At 34.8% G+C, this 21465-nt stretch overlaps 1 protein-coding gene across 1 annotated transcript; it reads left to right on the forward strand.

Annotated features, from left to right (window-relative positions):
• The first annotated feature begins 9711 nt into the window (after positions 1-9711).
• On the forward strand, positions 9712-19526 carry LOC100923774 (vomeronasal type-2 receptor 26-like). Its single transcript, XM_031961712.1, has 5 exons — positions 9712-9981; positions 10506-11309; positions 14176-14403; positions 16446-16569; positions 18586-19526. Exons 1-5 carry the CDS (start codon positions 9727-9729, stop codon positions 19524-19526), a joined length of 2352 nt encoding a protein of 783 aa, XP_031817572.1. The 5' UTR covers positions 9712-9726.
• The last annotated feature ends 1939 nt before the right edge of the window (positions 19527-21465 follow it).

Here is a 21465-nt window from a genome sequence, read left to right on the forward strand (position 1 = left end):
CCAGTTTTCCCACATCCCCTCCAACATTCATCATTGTCTTTTCTTGTTATCTTGGCTGATCTGAGAGGTGTGTAGTGGTACTTCAGAATTGTCTTAATTTGCATTTCTCTGATCAATAATGATTTAGAGCACCTTTTCATATGACTTGAAATGGTTTCAATTTCTTCATTTGAAAAGTATCTGTTCATATCCTTTGACCATTTATCAATTGGAGAATGGCTTGAATTCTTATAAATTTGAGTCAATTTCTCTATATATTTTAGAATTGAGGCTTTTATCAGAACCTTTAACTACTAAAATGTTTCCCTTCTAAACTTGTCTGCATTAGGATGGTTTGTACAAAAACTTTTTAACTTAATATAATTAAAATTATTTATTTTTTGGTTGAATAATGAATGCTAATTCTTCTTTGGTCACAAATTCCTTTCTCTTTTACAGATCTGAGATGTAAACTATAATTTGTTCTTTTGCTTTGCTTATAATATCACTATTTGTGTAAATCCTGTACCCACTTTAACCATATCTTGGTATATGGTGTTAGGTGTGGTCAGTGCCTAATTTCTGCCACACTAGTTTTCCAATTTTCTCAGCAGCTTTTGTCAAATAGTGAGTTTTTATCCCCCAAATCTGGCATTTGTCAAACACTAGATTGCTATGGTCAATGACTGTTTTGTCCTCTGAAGCTAACTTATTTCATTGATTGATTAGTCAATACCAATTGGTTTTGATGACCACTGCTTTATAATATAGTTTTAGTTCTGGCATAGCTAGGCGACCTTCATTGGCATGTTTTTTTTTTCACTAATTTCCTTGAAGTTCTTGACCTTTTATTCTTCCAGAAGAATTTTGTTATTTCTTTCTAGCTCTGTAAAATAATTTTTGGGAGTTTGATTAGTATGGAACTGAATAAGTAGATTAATTTAGGTACTGTGGTCATTTTTTGTTATATTCAATCAGCCAACTCATGAGAACTTGATGTTTTTCCAAATCATTGGATCTGACATTATTTGTGTGGGAAGTGTTTTGTAATTGTATTTATATAGTTCCTGACTTGGCCTTGGCATATAGACTCCCTAATCTTTTATATTATCATCAATTACTTTAAATGGAATTTCTCTTTGTATTTTTTGCTTCTGGACTGTGTTGGTAAAAGGCAACTTTTTATTTAAACTTTATGAAGTTCATCAAATGAAAAATGGCACTTATTTTTACAAACATGAATCATTTTCTTCTACATCTTGAAAATTTTATTTTTAAAAAACAAGTGTAATAAAAACATTAATTATTAAGTATCTAATACTGTCAAATCCCTGTGTTCAATGTTAAGGATACAATGAAGCAAAAAGACAGAAAACACATTGTTTTCAGCTTGTGAAGTTTTGAAGAAAGATGCCGACAGGGTGGAGATCTAAAAGATCAGAAAATATGAAGGAAGATATTAAGAGAGGGTTCATTCTAGTTAGGGTTCAATGTGTAGTAATGGGATGGGGGAATCTTTTGCTACTCTAAACTCATTAAGCTGAAAAAAAGCCCATTGTTTGGTTTCTATTCAGATCACCTATGGTCTCTTTGATCAACTGCTCAGTGCCCCACTTCAGTTTCTTTCTATTTATCAGATGGCACCCAGGGATACCTCTCTTGTATGAGGCATAATCCAATTAATGTTGAATTTCAAATGGACGTGGGTGGGTCTTATTACTCAAGAAGTGAGAAATTCTTTGGGAACCTTCAAGAAGAAATGGTTGGAAATGATGTCTGTGTGGCTTTTAAAGAAAAGATCTTTACTAGTCGGTCATTCAAAGAGAAAATATTTTGTACAGAACATATTACTTTCTGCAGCAAGGGTGATTGTACTTCATGGAGAAACAAATTCACTTCTGAGCCTGACTTTGTCAAAAGCAAAGTCTAATGTTATTGTAAGAAGAGTGTGGATTGATAACAGTCACTTTGATATTACAAAAAAAAATCCTGTTGTATCTATTTTAATAATTTCCATGGATCTCTGATATTTTCAGATCAGACAAGTAGGATTCCTGGTTTCAAACATTTTCTGCAAACCATTAGTCCTGCCAGATACTCAGAGGGATATTTTCCTTAAGAACTTTTGGAACTCAGCTTTTGAATGTCCAAATAAACATGGAAAGGAAGATGAATGCCTCTTTAGACACACTCTATTTAAGCTATTTAGACATCAGTGTGTCTGACCAGAGTTACACTATCTATATACTGCTGTGTATGCTGTGGCCTGGGCCCTTCATGAAATGTTGGTGGTGAGATCAGAAATGGAATGCAACATAGATGGAGAAAACAGGGTTATTCAGCTCTGGAAAGTAAAGTTCTCCCTCCATAAGCACTGCACTGACACCTGTAATTTTCTTCTTGGTTCGGTTTCTTAGGGTCTCTGAAAGCAGCAATATCAATATTAAACATATATGCACCAAGTGGTGTAGCTTTTAAATTCTTAAAAAAAAAAAAATTAAGAGAGTTGCAAGAAGAAATAGACAGCAAAACTATGATAGTGGTAGATCTCAAACTTGCACTCTCAGAATTAGATAAATCAAACCACAAAATAAATAAGAAAGAAGTCAAAGAGGTAAATAGAATACTAGAAAAGTTAGATATGTTAGCTCTTTGGAGAAAACTAAATGGAGACAGAAAGGAGTACACTTTTTTCTCAGCAGTTCATAGAACCTATACAAAAATTGACCATATATTAGGACATAAAAACCTCAAACTCAAATCAGTAAGGCAGAAATAGTAAATGCATCCTTTTCAGACAACGATGCAGTGAAAATTACATTCAATAAAAAGCCAGAGGGAAATAGATCAAAAAATAATTGGAAACTAAATAATCGAATACTAAAGAAAGATTGGGTGAAACAGCAAATCATATACATAATTAATAACTTCACCCAAGAAAATGACAATACTGAGACGTCATACCAAAATGTGTAGGATGCAGCCAAAGCGGTAATAAGGGGAAATTTCATATCTCTAGAGGCCTACTTGCATAAAATAGAGAAAAAGAAGGTCACTGAATTAGGCTGGCAACTAAAAATGCTAGAAAAGGAACAAATTAAAAACTCCCAAACACTAAACTTGAAATTCTAAAAATAAAAGGAGAGATCAATAAAATTGAAAGTAAAAAAACTATTGAATTAATTAATAAAACTAAGAGTTGGTTCTATGAAAAAACAAACAAAATAGGCAAACCCTTAGTAAATCTGATTTAAAAAAAAGGAAAGAGGAAAATCAAATTGTTAGTCATAAAAATGAAAAGGGAGAACTTGTCACTAATGAAGAGGAAATTAGAGCAATAATTAGGAGTTACTTTGCCAACTTTATGCCAATAAATTTGATAAGTTAAATGAAATGGAAGAATACATTCAAAATATATAGCTTCCCCAGATTAACAGAGGAAGAACTAAATAGACTAAACAGTCCAATTTTAGAAAAAGAAATAGAGCAAGCTATTAACCAACTCCCTAAGAAAAAATCCCCAGGACCAGATGATTTACATGTGAATTCTACCAACATTTAAAGAACAATTAACTCCAATGCTATATAAACTATTTGAAAAAACAGGGATTGAAGGAGTCCTACCAAATTCCTTTTATGACTCAGACATAGTACTGATACCTAAATTAGGTAGGTTGAAAAGAGTGAAAGAAAATTATACAACAATCTCCCTAATGAATATTGATGCTCAAATATTAAATAAAATATTAGCAAAAAGATTACAGAAAATCATCCCCAGGATAATACACTATGACCAAATAGGTTTTATACCTGGAATACAGGGCTGGTTCAATATCAGGAAAACTATTAGCATAATTGATTGTATCAATAACCAAATTAACAAAAACCATATGATCATCTCAATAGATGCAGAAAAAGCATTTGATAAAATCCAGCATCCATTCCTAATAAAAACACTTGAGAAGATAGGAATAAATGGACTTTTCCTTAAAATAGTCAGGAGCATATGTTTAAAACCATCAGTAAGCATCATATGTAATGGGGAAAAACTGGAAACTTTCCCAGTAAGATCAGGAGTGAAACAAGGTTGCCCACTATCACCATTATTATTCAATATTGTATTAGAAACACTAGCATTGGCAATAAGAGTCGAGAAAGACATTAAAGGAATCAGAATAGGTAATGAGGAAACCAAACTATCACTCTTTGCAGATGATATGATGGTATACTTAGAGAATTACAGAGATTCTACTAAAAAGCTATTAGATATAATTCATACTTTAGCAAAGTTGCAGGATACAAAATAAATCCCCATAAATCCTCAGCATTTTTATACATCACCAACAAAATCCAACAGCAAGAGATAGAAAGAGAAATTCCATTCAAAATAACTGTTGATAGCATAAAATATTTGGGAATCTATCTACCAAAGAAAAGTCAGGAATTATATGAGCAAAATTACAAAATGCTTTCCACACAAATGAAGTCAGATTTAAATAATTGGAAAAATATTAAGTGCTCTTAGATAGGCTGAGCAAATGTAATAAAGATGACAAAACTCCTTAAACTAATCTATTTAGTTGGCGCTATACCAATCAGAATCCAAAGAAACTATTTGAATGACCTAGAAAAAAATAACAAAATTCATATGGAATACCAAAGGTCCAGAATTTTAAGGTAATTAATGAAAAAAATCAAATGAAGGTGGCCTAACTGTACCTGATCTTAAACTATATTATAGAGCAGCGGTCACCAAAACCATTTGTTATTGGTTAAGAAATAGATTAGTTGATCAGTGAAATAGGTTAGGTTCACAAGACAAAATAGTCAATAACTATAGCAATCTAGTGTTTGACAAACCCAAAGATCCCAACTTTTGGGATGAGAATTCATTATTTGACAAAAACTTCTGGGAAAACTGGAAATTAGTATGGCAGAAACTAGGCATGGACCCACACTAAACACTATATACCAAGATAAGATCAAAATGGGTCCATGATTTAGGCATAAAGAATGAAATCATAAATAAATTAGAAGAATATAGGATAGTTTACCTCTCAGACTTGTGGAGGAGAAAGGAATTTGGGACCAAAGAAGAACTAGAGATCTTTATTGAACACAAAATAGAAAATTTTGATTACATCAAATTAAAAAGCCTTTATACAAACAAAACTAATACAAACAAAATTAGAAAGGAAGCAACAAACTGGAAAACATTTTTACAATTAAAGGTTCTGAAAAAGGCCTCATTTCCAAAATATATAGAGAATTGACTCTAATTTATAAGAAATCAAGCCATTCTCCAGTTGATAAATGGTCAAAGGATATCAACAGGCAATTTTCAGATGATGAAATTGAAATTATTTTCACTCATATGAAAGAGTGTTCCAAATCACTATTGATCAGAGAAACGCAGATTAAGACAACTCTGAGATATCACTACACACCTGTCAGATTGTCTAAGATGACAGAAAAAAATAATGATGACTGTTGGAGGGGAAGCGGGAAAACTGCGACATTGATGCATTGTTGGTGGAGCTGTAAACGAATCCAACCATTCTGTAGAGCAATCTGGAATTATGCCCAAAAAGTTGTCAAACTGTGCATACCCTTTGATCCAGCAGCTACTACTGGGCTTATATCCCAAAGAAATACTAAAGAAGGGAAAGGGAGCTGTATGTGCCAAAATGTTTGTGGCAGCCTTTTTGTAGTGGCTAGAAACAGGAAAATGAATGGATGCCCATCAATTGGAGAATGGTTGGGTAAATTGTGGTATATGAATGTTATGGAATATTATTGTTCTGTAAGAAAGGAACAGCAGGATGAATACAGAGCAACTTGGAGAGACTTATATAAACTGATGCTGAATGAAGTGAGCAGTATCAGGAGATCATTATATACTTCAACAACGATACTGTATGAGGATGTATTCTGATGGAAGCGGATTTCTTTGACAAAGAGATCTAACTCAGTTCCAATTGATCAATGATGGACAGAAGCAGCTACATCCAGAGAAAGACCACTGGAAATGAGTGTGAACTATTTGCATTTTTGTTTTTCTTCCCAGATTATTTTTACCTTCTGAATCCAATTCTTCCTGTTCAACAAGAGAACTGTTCGGTCCTTCACACATATATTATATCTAGGATATACTATAATATATTTCACATGTATAAGACTGCTTGCCATCTAGGGGGGTGGAGGGAGAGAAGGGAAAAGTAGGAACAGAAGTGAGTACAATGGATTGTAAAAAATTACCCAGGCATATGTTCTGTCAATAAAAAGTTATAATAAAAAAAAAGGTACTTCTTCCTACAAGGAGCACAAAAGTCCTCATCAAAACTATGCAGTCATATGACTCCTGAGACTTAATATTGTGAGCATATCCACAGATTTAGTGAAAGAGAATTCCCACTCAGTGTAGTTGCAAGGTATATAACGCAACTTAGTGGGGCCTTCCTACTCCATTGACATGGAATTTCAAGCCTGATCTTAGATGCAAATGTGTTTCTTTTTTCTTTCCTCAGAGTAGAATGAAAATTCCTTTGCTGCAGGAAACATTGAGATTTTCATTTTTGGATTCCCAGGCCTATACAATTTATTTCTAGACATTAATCCTAATATAATTTCAGTTTTATAATATCTTCTCTAAAGGAAAAAATTCCATCTGTCATTACAGTAAGAAGTTGTTAATAATAAACTTTTAGTTTACTGAATTGTCACAAGTTCAAATGAGTAATTTCATTGTTTCACTGATCTTCAAAGTATATCATTTTATGGCTTTTATAACTGCAATGATATTATATGGGCTTGTGTTTTAGAAACAGGAATACGAAAGGATGCTTGCTTCAAAAGTAGGCAGGCATTGACTTGAGGGACTGAACATGAAGGGATTACTGGAATAAAAGATGAGTTCTTCTATAGCAAATCTTGGTAGAAATCATCCTCCTATGAACAAAGAAAGAGAGATATGAGACAATAAGCAACAAAAATAATTTTCTATGTGCTGCTGAAAGAATTAGTGAAAAAATACTTGGTAAAATCAGGTCAGAGAATATTATTTGGAGAATAACCCCAGGCTGCAGGGTGTTCTGATTTAATGATATGAGGGAAAGATGCTGAGATCACCTAAAGTTTGGTCACATTGTCAGGACCACTTTCTGACCTCGTCACCTGTCATAGATACCTCTGATGCACCAGAGCAGTTGCCCAGCTTCCTACAAAGGCTCTGATACATTAGTAAATTTCTTTGTTTCTGGATGTATTACTGTGTCCCGTACCCACTGATAACAATTGTCAGTGCTGAGAATAGAGTAGGGAAAGAGGAATGAGAAAAACACATTTTTCACTCAGACACAGAGACACAGGTGCAGAGTTGCAAGCAGCAATGGTCCCAAGAGTCCATCATGGACTAAGTTTCCTCTCCTGGGTGGAAAGATGCACACACAGGATCCTAACCATATAGACCAGCAAGGCCATTTCAATGATCCTTTAACCAGGGCTAATCGCCATAAATATGCTCTGGTCTGGCCAGCAATGTCTCTGTCTTAGATATGAGCCAGAGCTATATTACATTCCTTCTCTAAATGATGAGGGTGAGAGCAAAGCTTGAACAGTTGGTCAAGAAAGAAACTATTCTTCTACAGGAAAGTTTTCTGTTCCCAAGACACCTGAAACTCCTACAGCTGCTGCTGCCCTGCTTCCTCCATAGCACATCACAAACTTTGCTAAAAAGCAGGTGCACCTTGGCTAGGAGTTGGAGAGCAGTCTCCCACCTATTCTTCAGGCTTTTCTTTTTCCTGCTTTTGCAGCTGCCATTGTCTGTGGGCAGGGAGCAAGGGACTCCCTGCCACCTAGAAAGGACTTTCAGCCCCACATATTTCAAAGATGGGGATCTTGTTGTTGGAGGATTTTTTCCTTTATTTTTACATGAAGAGCATACATTGAAATATTGGAAACTGTTTTGGTTTCATCCTCAATATAATAAAAAAGTCTATAAGTAAGTATTTATTCTGTGTTTTTAAATAACTTTTCAATTATCAAGTATTTTTTTTCTCTGTATCACTTCCTATTGAGAAAAAAATTCCTCATAACAATTAAGCATAATCAAAAAAAATAATTCCCAGAATGGCCAAATCTCAAATGAATGTGTGATTTTGTACATCAGTCCATCAGCTTTCTACAAAGATATCAGTATCATCTTCATTATTAGTCCTTTACAATCATTGTGGTTTATTGCATTGCTGAGAGTTTGTAAGTGTTCTGGTGATGTTTATTTTTACATTATTGCTCTTATAGTATAAATTGTTCTTGTTTTTCTATCTTCATACTATCTCTCTTCCTACAAATTGTGTGATGTTGCTATGAAATTATATTGCTTCATTTTCAGCAGAACAATGGTATTAAATTAGATCTACATATCAGAATTTACTCAGCCATTCCATTAAAAAAAGGCAGCTCTTTTTGTTCAGATCTTTGCCACTCTGCAAAGAAATGCAATTTTTTATATATACTCCTTTCTCTCTTTATTTTTTAAATCTTTGAAGAACAACTTGTACTATAAATCAATGACTTTTTGGCCACCGATAGAAATTGCTTTCCAGAATGCTAAAATAATTAAGAGTTCCATTAAAAGTAAAAAATTTGATAGTTACCTTATATCCCCTTACACATTTCATTATTTCTCTGTTCTGGTGATTATACCAATCTGATGGGTGAGAGGTTGTAATTCAGAATTGCTTTTCTTTTTATTACCATATGTATTTGACACTTTGAACATTTTTTCATAAGCCTAAAGATACTTTGAATTTCTTATCTTGATAACTTTCTAGTTAAATTCTTTGACAATTTATCACATGGATAATGGCATTAGTTTTTAAAAATATAAAACAATTTTATGATTGGGAAATAAAAACTTTTTTAAAAGAAGCATATTAAAACAATTTTCCAGTTAAATCTTTGGCTTCTGATCTAAGTTCAATTGGATTTGTGTGGGGCAAAAAAAAAAAAAAAAAGATTTATTTTAAATTTTAAATAACCAAAAATTTCTGTATTAACTTCTTTTCTATATACCTTCTTTGGTCATGGATTCTTTTCAACGCTCAAAAATAAATTCTTCCTAAGCCCACAATATTTTATACCTTAAATATGTATCTATTTGGAGACAATATTAAGATATTTATATCAATTCAAATAATAATAATAAAATCACATAAATGACCTATTTCTATCAAGTTGATGTCCAGTTTTCTCAATATAACTTGCCTTATTTTTTTTTCATTTTTATTGCTCCACTTTTTGAAAATTTATCTAAATTTTTCTCATTTATCTAAATGATTTGGTAGTTCTTAGAGGAACTGCTTATGATGTTGGGGAGTGAACTAGGAGCTTGTAGAGAGCTGCTGTAGTGGTTTAAATGTGGTGATAATTCTGAATGAAAACTGGATGAAATCAATGGTGTAGCTCCTGATGCCCTCAGACCCAGATACAACAAAACTGGTAAAAAGCCTAGGTAACTGAGTCACTGCTAACAATGGACTGACATATTCAGAATTTCCTAATACCATTACAAACAAAATAAAAAATAGGTTGACCAAAAAGTGGACCTTCACATGACCAAGGAAATTCTTCTTTGGAAAATTTCCAATTCCTCTTTAAGGTTGGTAGAACCTACATATTCTTTGTCCCTGATAATCTCTCTCTTACTGCAGGTGGTTTCTCAGACACTATTATCAAGTCCTGGCTTTTATGTTTGCCATAGAAGAAATCAACAGGAACCCAAATCTCTTGCCCAACATTTCTTTGGGATTTCACATCTACAATACTTATCACAATGATGAGAGGATCTTGGAGAGTTCCCTCATGTGGCTGTCAGGCCAGGGACAGACCATTCCAAATTACAGCTGTGAGAGGCAGAGAAAGTCTGTGGTGGTCATTGGAGGAGCCACTTCTGAACTGACTTTCTCCATGGGAACTCTGCTGGAGCTCTATAAGCTCCCACAGGTAGGAAATCAGAGGCTTAATTTACCTTATGCTTGTGGGAGGGCAGAGGCAGGCCTTTGAGGATCTGCCAGTTGAAATACAAATGTCAAATACATTTGGGGAATTCTGGTATCTAATTTTCCTTTCTATTGATTCTCAGAAATGAAAAAGGTAATACAGAGTTTGAGGACATCCGATTTATTAGCTTTATCATGTAGAATGTAGCACATTTTCACTAAGAGACTTTAAAAAATCATGAAATTGAAATTTTAAAATATTTATTATTTATGTAATATATACAAATCCGTAGTAAAAATACAGAACATGCTTACACCTGTTTCAGTGAGGGCAGGTTTGATGAAGGAGATGACCCTTGAGTGGAGTTCTATATGATCAGAAATACCTTACCAGGCACAGATGAAGAATGAATCGGTTTTAAATAGAGGGGGATGAGGAGACTAGGTTCACATGGGGTGAGGTGGAAGAATGTTTTGTACAGGTAACTCATTAAAACTGAAAAATAGTCATGTTTGGTTGCTTTACAGATCAGCTATGGTCTCTTTGATCCGCTCATCACTGACCCACTTCAGTTTCCTTCTGTTTATCAGATGGCCCCCAGTGACACCTCTCTTCCCCTTGGCATGGTCAGGTTAATGCTGCATTTCAAATGGACCTGGGTGGGCCTTGTTGCCTCAGATGATTCAAGGGGTGAGAAATTCCTCAGGGACCTTCAAGAAGAAATGGCCAGAAATGATGTCTGTGTGGCCTTTATAAAAAAGACAACTGCTAGAAAGGCATCAAATAAAGATTTTTATTACTATTTTCTACTCAGCATACGTGTTTCTTCAGCAAATGTGTTTGTCATTTATGGAGATACAAATTCACTTTTGAGCCTGGTGTTTATGGAAAATCCTTATGTCCTTGTAAGAAAAGTATGGATCACTACCAGTCACTGGGATATTGCCAAAAAACCTGGTTATATCTATTTTGATAATTTCCATGGGGCTCTGATATTTTCAGATCAGACAAGTAAGATTCCTGGGTTCAAAGATTTTCTGAAAACTGTTAACCCTGCCAGACACCCAGAGGATATTTTCCTTAAGAATTTTTGGAACTCAGCTTTTGGATGTCCCCATATACATGGGAAGGAAGATGAGGGAGTCTGTTCATCAAATGCATCTTTAGACACCCTGAGTTTGAGCTCTTTAGAAAACATGATGTCTGACCAGAGTTACACTGTCTACACTGCTGTGTATGCTGTGGCCTGGGCCCTTCATGAGATGTTCTTAGTGAGATCAGAAATGGAATTCAGCATAGATGGAGACAACAGGGTTGTTCCTCCCTGGAAGGTAAGGTTCCCCTCTTCATAACAGTGACACCCAAATCTCTGATTCTCGACTTGCAATATTTAGAAAAGAGATAAGGGATTAGTAACTCAGCTCACATCTTTTTCAGTGAAGTAGCTCTGCACAGCAGACTCAGGATATTTTAGCTCATTTCTAGTCATTTCAGAATTAGGATCACCTCTGAGGGATGTAGCTCTTTTCAACAATGAAGTGATACAGATCCATTCCAATAGACTTGTGATGGAGAGAGCCATTTCCATTCAGAGAGATATCTATGGGGACTGAATGTGGATCAAAACATAGTATTTTCCTCTTTTTGTTGTTGTTCATTTGCTTTTGTTTTCTCTCATTTTTTTCTTTTTCATCTGATTTTTTTTTGTTCAGCATGATATGTGGAAATGTGTATAGAATGGCACACGCTTAACATATTTTGAATTACTTGCTGTGGGGGGGAGAGAAACAGGGGGCAAGAGAGGGGAAAAATTTTATCAAAGATTTTGCAAGGGTGAATGTTGAAATCTATTTTTGTTTGTATTTTTAAAATAAAAAGCTATTATTAAAAAGAAGAATTAGGATCAGTTCAGATCCCTGTGACAGGATGCAGGAGTGAGAATCGAGATTAAGTGGTTCCTGGGGGTCTTTGACAAAGAAGATGTAAGGGAAGGGAAGGAGCATCAACACTACAGATGCCATGTCTCCACCAGGGGATGAGGAAGTCAGAACCAGGCATCTCTCTTACCCTGGCAGTTTTAGCTATTCCATGGCAGCCTAGTACAATGGAGAGAACTCTTGTCTAATCAGACAAGTTCGATTAAATCCTGCATCTGAAAATTATTCCTCAGATGCCATTGAATAAGAGAATTTATTTTCCTGTGAAATAAAGCTAAATGAAATAGCCTCTGAGGTCCTTTCCACCTGTCCAGCTAATATTTTTTCCTTTTTTGTTTTTGCAAGGCAATGAGTTAGTGACTTGTTCAGGGTCATACACAACTGTCTCAGGTTGTTTTAAACAATCCAGTCTCTAACTACTGCACCACCTGATTGATCCTTGTAATATAAAGTTTAACAAGGAATGTCAAAACTGAAAATAAAGATTTATATATTGATTTTTATAAAAATATAAGCTCCTTCAGAACAGGAATTTCTCTTATTTTTAGTTTAGTCTCCCACACTAGCATGATGTCTAGGCTACTTGGAAGGCACTTAATAGGTGCTTCTTGATTGAAAATTTCTTGAATCTTAATTATCCAATTAGATTCTTATTTCTTCTATATCCCATTCATCATTTCTTGAGCTACTAACTTATCAATAAATAGCCCCTTAGAATGGTTCAACCAAAAGAAAAGTAATATGATATACAATAGAGATGGGAACTCTAAGATTAAGAAAAACTCATTGGTCTCAAAAATTTAACAACAGAAGAGGCAACATAAATGTGTGTATTTGTATATATATATGCATATTTTTATGTAGATAAATATATAAGTATATATATTTATGGTAAATATATAAACAAAATAAAGGCTTCATATCTTATATGCATATATAATATTTTACATGTATGTACAAATTATGTATATGTACAAAATAAATATAAAAATATATAAAACAAAAATATAAATATCAACAAATACAAGAAGATTAGGGAAGGAAGCCAAATATCAGGAAAATAATCGTCCTAAAGAACTACCCATTTTGTCAATATGTTTCAATAAATGCATATATTTAACCTATAAAGTATTACTTGCTGCTTGGAGGAGAAGGGAGATCAGTGAGAGAGGGAGAAAAAATTGGAACACAAGGTTTTGCAATGATAAATATTTAAAACTCTCTTTCCATCTATTTGAAAAAATAAAATACAAACTAAAAAAGCATCTTAACATGGTTCCTCTGAAAACCCAATATTATAATACACTTGTGGTTAGGAACCATAAATGAATTCTTATATCTTCTAGCAGAAAATACCCTCAACTTGGAATTAAAGTGTTTTAAAGTGTGATTCCAGCTTTCCAATCTAACTTCACAGTATATCTCTTTAACATTTTATGTTTCAACAAAACTGCCCAAATGGATGTACTCTGAATTTGGATCATAAAGTGCAACTCCATAATTTAACACAAGCACTTAAGCCTAAAACACATTGCTACCTCACTTCTGCTTCAGAGCATCTTTAGTTTGTATAGGTTCAGATTCTGTGGTCTCACTTAAAAATCCTTTCTCAATTCTCTTTTCATATCAGATAATATGGGTAAAAAATTATATATGGAAAACACATTGCATATAAAGAATGCTATGTAAATACTTATTCTTTCTCTTTTAATTCGGTAGTATTTTCTTCTTCACAAAATCATACTCTATTTAATATTCTGATTCAATGATCTATTATCCAGAGGAATGTAAGCTTCTTGAGGGTAAGAAGTTATCATTTTTATTTTATATCTTAAGGAACCAACTGAGTGCTTTGAATTAATAAATCATTATAGAGGTTTTTAGGATTGTACTGGAAGCAGTCTATAGGGGTGAACTCTATACCACCCTAGTACTCTAAACAATACTAGATGCTATTGGAACCTTCGTTCCAAACCCACTCTCATCAAAGAGAGAAAAGGCCTTTCTGGATTTTTCAATAGGTTGAAAAATTCTTACTTCCAACTAGAGATTTGGCCTGCTCTTCCAGCCTGGAGAGAATAGTTGGGTTTCTGGTTCTGTTATCCAATTTCTTAGCAATCCATCCTAATTCTGTGACAAATGAAAAATCTTAGGATTATATTCATTGCAAGGAATTGAAGAAAATAAACAGCAGAGGAACTAGAAAACATCCCTGAGAGAATCTAATAGTAAACTTTCAACTAATTTTCTTCACTTTCAGCTCCATTCCTTTCTGAAGAACCTGCAGTTTAACAATAGTGTGGGGAAGCTGGTGGTCCTGGATAAGAAGAGGCACTCTGTGGCAAACTATGATGTTCTCAACTATGTGACCTTTAGCAATGATACTGAAGTCCTGATAAAAGTGGGAGAGTTTATGCCTGAAGCTCCACTTGGCCAAGATTTAACCATCCATGAGCATGCCATTACGTGGTCCACATGGAATAAAAAAGTAAAGAATGATCAAAATGTTGGTTTTATAAAATCTGTAAACATAAAATATAGCCCATCAGAATAATCAGTAGCATATTTTCAAACTTGGTGCATATTCCACAAAATCTGCTTGAAGGAAACAGCTTAGAAATAGTTTTTTTTTGGGGGGGTGCATAACGAATTATGATCATTAGCATTTTTCCCTCCCAAGATTTCTAAATCTTGTATTGAACAAACTACCACTCCGTATTTGTGATGCTGTGGAATGTAGATCACCGAGCCCTTCTATCCTTCCCTACCTCTCAAGTTATAGCAATTCTAGAATTTTTTTTCCATGACATTATTTCTCCATCTCATCCTCTGCAAATTTTTTCTCTTTTTGATTTAACCTTTCATGAAGTTAGGGATTTTTCTGAGTCTCTCAGTATGCAGCTTCACCTTCATTACTTGAAATTCCAACTAAATAACTGCAATTACATTTTAAAATATTGACCAATTTGATCTTTTTGCTGACCCAAAGTCTTTCAAAAATCTTCTCTAGCATCATGATTCAAAAATGATTTTCCATAGTGCTGTTTTCTTAAAATTTCCACTCACGAAGTCATACACTGTTCCTGGGGGAAAATACGAGCATATGTATACAGACTTTTGCTCACAAGGTAATATCTCTACTTTTTAGTATTCTCTCTAGATTGTCCTTTCTAAGCAGGAAGCCTCTTTTAATGTCATCATAGTGGTCACCATACATAACAAATTTTGAACCAAAGCACATAAAATGTTTTACTATTTTTCTATTTTGTCCCCATATTTGAAACAAAATGATGGAACTAGTCATAAAGATCTTCAGTTTTTATTTAGCTGTTCAATTGATTTTGTTGAACTTCAAAACAGTTTTCTCACTATAATCAAGAGGCTTCTTAATTCTTCTTCTCTTTGTGTCATCAGGTATTGTCTGAATAACTGAGATCTTTGAAATTTCTCCTGAAAAACTTGATCCAGCTTTTGTTTCATCCAGTCAGGAATTTTTCATAACTTATTCATATAATTTAACTAAATAAAGAGAAAATATACAAGATGATCGTAATCTTTTTCCAATCTGAAAGCAATTAATTGTTTCATGTTTAATTGTATCTTTTACTTCTTGGTCCACATTCATGTTCCTGGAGCTGCAGTAGGATGATGTGTGCTCCAATCTCTTTGAGGACTTCCCACATTTATTATTAGTTACATGGTAAATATAAATGAAGCAGACACACTATGGTTGATTTTCCTAGGACCTTCTTCCATTACCCATACTCCATGAATCTTGGCACTTTTATCTCTAATCCCTCTTTGTCTTTTGAAAATCAGTCTTTTCTTCTGATAATTCTCCACTTGCTGTTTCTACCTTACTTTTAAGATCTTAAATATATCCTTGCCAACACGTGAATGAATACAATTGCTCAGTGACTTGAATTGTCTTGGAATTGTCCATCTTGAGAACTGACATGTAAACTGATCTTTTCAATCCTCTGCCCACTATTGTGTTTTTCAAATTGGCTGTCCTAAAGTGTCCAGTTTTTTAAGAGCCATATCTTTCAGAATTTTATATACCTTGACTAGAATTGTATTAGTTTCCCTAGCCTTATCATTAGTAATGTTTACTAAAGCAACGATGATTTCATTCTCCAGAATACCTGGTTCTTGAAAGTAGCCACAACATCATGGTTATTGGTAATGTTAATATCTTACTTATATAGTTCCATTGTGTTCTGCTTCTATTAAATACCGAATATTTTGTTTTTTATCATGTCCATATTTGCATGAAGCTTTCCCTTTGTAGCTCCAGTTCTCTTTATGAAATCATTTATCTTTCCCATTCTATTCTCTTTTATTTCTTTCCATTGCTTCTTTATGAAAACCTCACCCAGGTTGTTTTGACCCTAATAGAATCTCTCTTCAACAGTTGAGAAGAAACATAACTCCTAAAGGCTTTAGTTATGTGGGTCCCTTTTGCAAGAAAATTGATCCAAACTTTGTCAGAATGATTGCTCAGAAGCCTTTGGAATATTCCCCATGCAGCCTCCTCAGTCCAGATGCAGTAAAGTCTGTGGTCCTGGATTCCAGAAGAAAGCCCAGGAGGGCAGGTCTGTCTGCTGTTTTAACTGTGATCCCTGCCCAGACATGCACATTTCCAACCAGACAGGTAAGTCTTTGAGGACATGTTCACCTTCAGCAAAAGTGGACCTAGGGCAACCAACTGAAGCTGAATGGGTGTCCTACTTACTGTAAAGCACAGGAAACATATTAATATTGGAATATGGTATCCAGGGACCAAGGGAAGTCTAGAAGAAAAGTCAGAATGATCAAGAATATCAAAGGTCCAAAGTGATCAATATTAGGGAGATAAGAGGGGGCTGAGGAATTTTTTGCCACATTTCTCTGTACTTCAATTGTTCAGGAAGAGGTTGCTAAAAAGAGCAAATATGTACACAGATTTCTCAAACCTATGTAGGAATTAAGAGATTCAAGCGAGTCTTTTCCTTCTAGACAGCAGTAATGAAATAGAAGTGCTCTCATACTAATTTAAGAGAAGAGAAAGATGAAGTGACCATTCACAGCAACATGGTTATTGAAGAGAGCTGGGACTCCAGTGAGGGTACTGAGTTAGAATTAGGTGAAATTTTCAATTCATCTCAGCTGTTTCCCCTGGAAGTTTACCCATTTGATGTACAATGATTGCCAAGAAGGCATCAATCTATCTATCCCAAACACTTTTCTCACTCAGAAAACTACCTGCCTTGCTAGTAGACAATGATCTGTTTGAAGCCCAGACCTAAACATCCTCAACACAGAACTATAATTTTTGGGGAGATACAAGTTACACTTTAAGATACTTTAATCTGACGAAGCTGCACACACAAGCCGAAATTTGGGGAATTACTTCTGACAAAGGGAAAAGGAAAATAATGGATAAAATTAAAATAGCCAGACCTAGAGCAGTGCCTACAAGAACAAGATCTCTGTGATGGAAGATGTTGCAGTAGACCTTGATCTGAAGAATCTTCTCAATTCCCAACTTGCTTTGGGGTTTGTCCTGTAGCACCAAATAGAGCAAATTTGGTCCCTCTTCCAGGTACCATAGGTTTCTATACATCACACCAGCTGTCAGGTCCCTTCAGAAGTTTCTCTTCTCCAGGTTAAACATGTTCAATTTCTGTGATTCCTATCCTTACATCATTCATAAGTGATGTTTAAACAACTTAAGGGTCATCTAAAGAAAGCCCTAAAGACTATGTCAACAAATAGATGTATAGAAATAAAACATAAATATACTAAGCATCATTAGAAAAGACACACAATCAAGATCTTTAACAGGTGTAGGGGGGCATCTCTCCACACCATGCAGAAGTCTGGAAGAACTGATGTAGTTAGAATAACAGAATCATTTTATTGTAAAAAGAAATCACAAAAAGAGAACTACCAGCTTTCTAACAGAGAAACTTTACAAAGATTATTGTCTAAGAACAAGAAATGAAGTCAGAAATAAATGGATTACCATACTTTATGACATGGAGCTGACACATTTATCATTCTTGTTGTTGTTGATACCAATAATAATATGCTGTGTTTAAAAGGTACTCTGTGAATATTATTTATGTAAGAGCTACCATGTGTCTAATAGCTACCTAGTAAATGAAGTAGAGAAGGAAGCACTGGGCCTGCAGTAGGGAAGGCATCTTCTTGAGTTCAAATTTGGCTTCCATACCTGCTAGCTTCGTGACTAAGGGCAAGTCACATAACCTTGTTTACCTTAGCTTCCTCGTCAGGAAAAAAGTAGGCTAGAAGAAGGAATGCCAAGTACTGCTATTATTTTTGCCAAGAAAAACTCACATGTGTTCACAAAGAGTCAGTCATAACTCACAATTACTCTAATTTATTTACTACTTTAAGATTTGCCAAATCTTTCCATTTATGTGAAGTAGGCACAATTATTATCCCCATTTTACTAACTACGCTATAGAAGTACAAATTAGGTAATTGATTAACCCATAATCACAAAGCAATCTGAGGCAAACCCAAGTCTTCCAAGTCTTTTGTTCTATCCTCAGATACCAGATTGTGATCCCCATGGAACCAGATGGAGCCATTTGTATTATTTCCACAAATATTGTTGGCCCACTGAAAGGAAAGTATTGAAACTTGTTTTTTTTCTCTTCAGATGCAGATCAATGTGTGAAATGCCCTGAAGATCAATATCCCAATCAGGGGAGGAATCAGTGCCTCCCCAAAATGGTGACCTTCCTGGCCTATGAAGAGCCCTTGGGTATTGCTTTGGCTTCTACAGCCGCTTGCTTGTCTCTCCTCACAGCTCTGGTTCTCTGGGTCTTTGTGAGGCACAAAAATACTCCCATAGTCAGAGCCAATAACCGGGATCTCAGCAACATCCTCCTCATCTCCCTTTTTTTCTGCTTTCTCTGCTCTCTGCTCTTCATTGGTCACCCAACTGCAGCCCATTGCCTCCTCCGACAAACAACCTTTGGAGTCATGTTCACGGTGGCTGTTTCCTCTATTTTGGCCAAAACAATCATTGTGGTTCTGGCCTTCAGAACTACCAGACCAGGCAGCAGGAGCAGGAAATGGATGGGATCCAGAGCACCCATTTCTGTTGTATTCTTTTGCACCTTGTTTCAGTTTCTGCTCTGTGGAGTCTGGCTGCTGCTCTCTCCCCCATTCCCGGAGGCAGATACACACTCTGACCGTGAGCACATCATCCTGGGGTGTAATGAGGGCTCCCTCATTGCCTTCTATTTTGTCCTGAGTTACATGGGAGTCTTGGCTCTGGCGAGCTTCGCCGTGGCCTTTTTTGTCAGAAATCTCCCTGACAGGTTCAATGAAGCCAAGTACATTACCTTCAGCATGCTGGTGTTCTGCAGTGTCTGGGTCTCCTTTCTCCCCGCATACCAGAGCACCAAGGGAAAGATGATGGCGGCCGTGGAGATCTTCTCCATCTTAAGCTCCAGTACTGGCTTGCTAGCCTGCATCTTTATCCCCAAATGCTATGTGATTCTTCTGCAGCCCCACAGGAACACCAAGAAATCTTTAAAGAATAATGTCAATGCAAATTACCCTGGCATTTGTTCTGTCAATAAAAAGTTATAATTATTAAAAAAAAAAGAATAATGTCAATGCTTGAGTGCAGAATTATTCTGAAATATTCTGAAGAATTACTAACATGAAATTTTAAACAACCAATACAAATTTCTCTTGCTTCCAAGTGTCCTAATGAAACCCCAATGACTTCTTCATTTATTGAACAAAAGCTTCTTGACTATGCCCCATTGTTTCAAAACCACTTTCATTAGGTCTTCAACTTCATGAATCTGATAATGGCATCTTTCAGAGAAAGAGTATCAATACTACAGGTGCCACGCAAGTACAGGACATCCCTCCTTACCCTGATAGTTACTTTTCTGCAGCACAGTACAATGGAAAAAATTCTTGTTCTTGTCAGACAACCTGAATTCAAATCCTGCCTCTGAAACTTATTCCCCAGGTGCCACTTAAAAAGTTATTTGATTTTCATAGGCTTCATTTCTAAATTAATAAAATTTAGGGAAATAGCCTCTGAGATCCCTTCAAAATTTAGAACTAATTTTTTTTTAGCAAGGCATTTGGAGTTATGTACTTTCCAACAGGTCACACAGCTAGCAAGTGTCAAGTGTCTGAGGTGAATTTAAGCTCAGATCTTCCAGACTCCAATCCAGAATTCTAGCCAGTGTAACCTAGTGAGCTTTTCAGTATAAATTTTAACATGGGATGTTCAATGTCAAAACAAAGATTTACATACTGCTTTTCTACAATATGTCTTCCCTCAGAACAGGGATTGCTCTTATTTTGCATTTAGTCTCCAGCAATATCATCATACTTAGATTACTTGGGAAGTATATAACAGATGCTTCTTCTATGAAAAGCATTTTAATTGTCCTCTTACATTCTTATTTCTCCTATCTCCAAGTCATCATTTATGGAGCTGCTAGTCAATCAACAAATAGACATTTAGAATGGTTCTGCTAAGTGAAAAGTAGTACAATAGGCAAAGGAGATAAAAAGACAAAAATGAAAAAATAATCCTTGATCTCAAGAACTTTACAATGGAAGATGCAACATAGATAAATGTGTGTGTATATATATTTCTCTAAAGATATATATAACTATATATGTAAAACTGTGAATAGTTTTACAAACTTAATAAAAACATTTTATATATAATTTAAATACACAGTATTTATGTATATGTACAAAATAGTTATACAATATATAAGAAAAATTATACATGCCTGTAAATCTAAGATCTTTAGGGAAGGAAGGCAAATATCAACAAAATATATTTCTTCTCCTGACCTAATATGATGATGTATTCTTGTTTGGCAATCATAAACAATTCCTTATAACCTCTAATATATATAGATATAGATATTGATACAGATATTCTCCAGCTTATAATTAAAAATCCTGTACTTTTCAATTCTATCTTTCCAAGATAATTTCATATTGTCTCTTATAATACATTATATGTTTCTGCAAAACTGTCCAACTGGATCTACTCAAAATAATTTTCTTCTAACTAATTTTCTTCACTTTCAGCTCCATTCCTTTCTTAAGAAAATTCTCTTCAACAGTAGTGCTGGGATCCAGGTGATCTTGGATAAGAAGAACTCTCTGGCAAATTATGATATGCTCAACTAGGTGACCTTTGGTAATGATACTGAAATCCTGGTGAAAGTGGCAGAGTTTATTTTTCAGGCTCCACTAAGCCAAGATTTTATCATGTAGGAAAAGGCCATAGTGTGGCACAAAGGGAAAGGAAAGGTAAAGAATGACTAAAATGTTTATTTTAAGAAATGTGGAAATGTAATATAGCCAACCAAGACAGTCATCATGATTTTAATATTTATCTCATACCATGTCACTCATTTATAAATATACTAACTCCCTTCTGAGAGCTGAATTCTTTTCCTAGGAGAGGCAATGACACAATTAAAAGACAAAATTCACAGTCAACAAAGGAAATTTGACAAAAACATAAATTTTAGTATTA

The sequence above is a fragment of the Sarcophilus harrisii genome, chromosome 3 (assembly GCF_902635505.1).
Source record: "Sarcophilus harrisii chromosome 3, mSarHar1.11, whole genome shotgun sequence".
In the NCBI taxonomy this organism is placed as follows: Eukaryota; Metazoa; Chordata; class Mammalia; order Dasyuromorphia; family Dasyuridae; genus Sarcophilus; species Sarcophilus harrisii.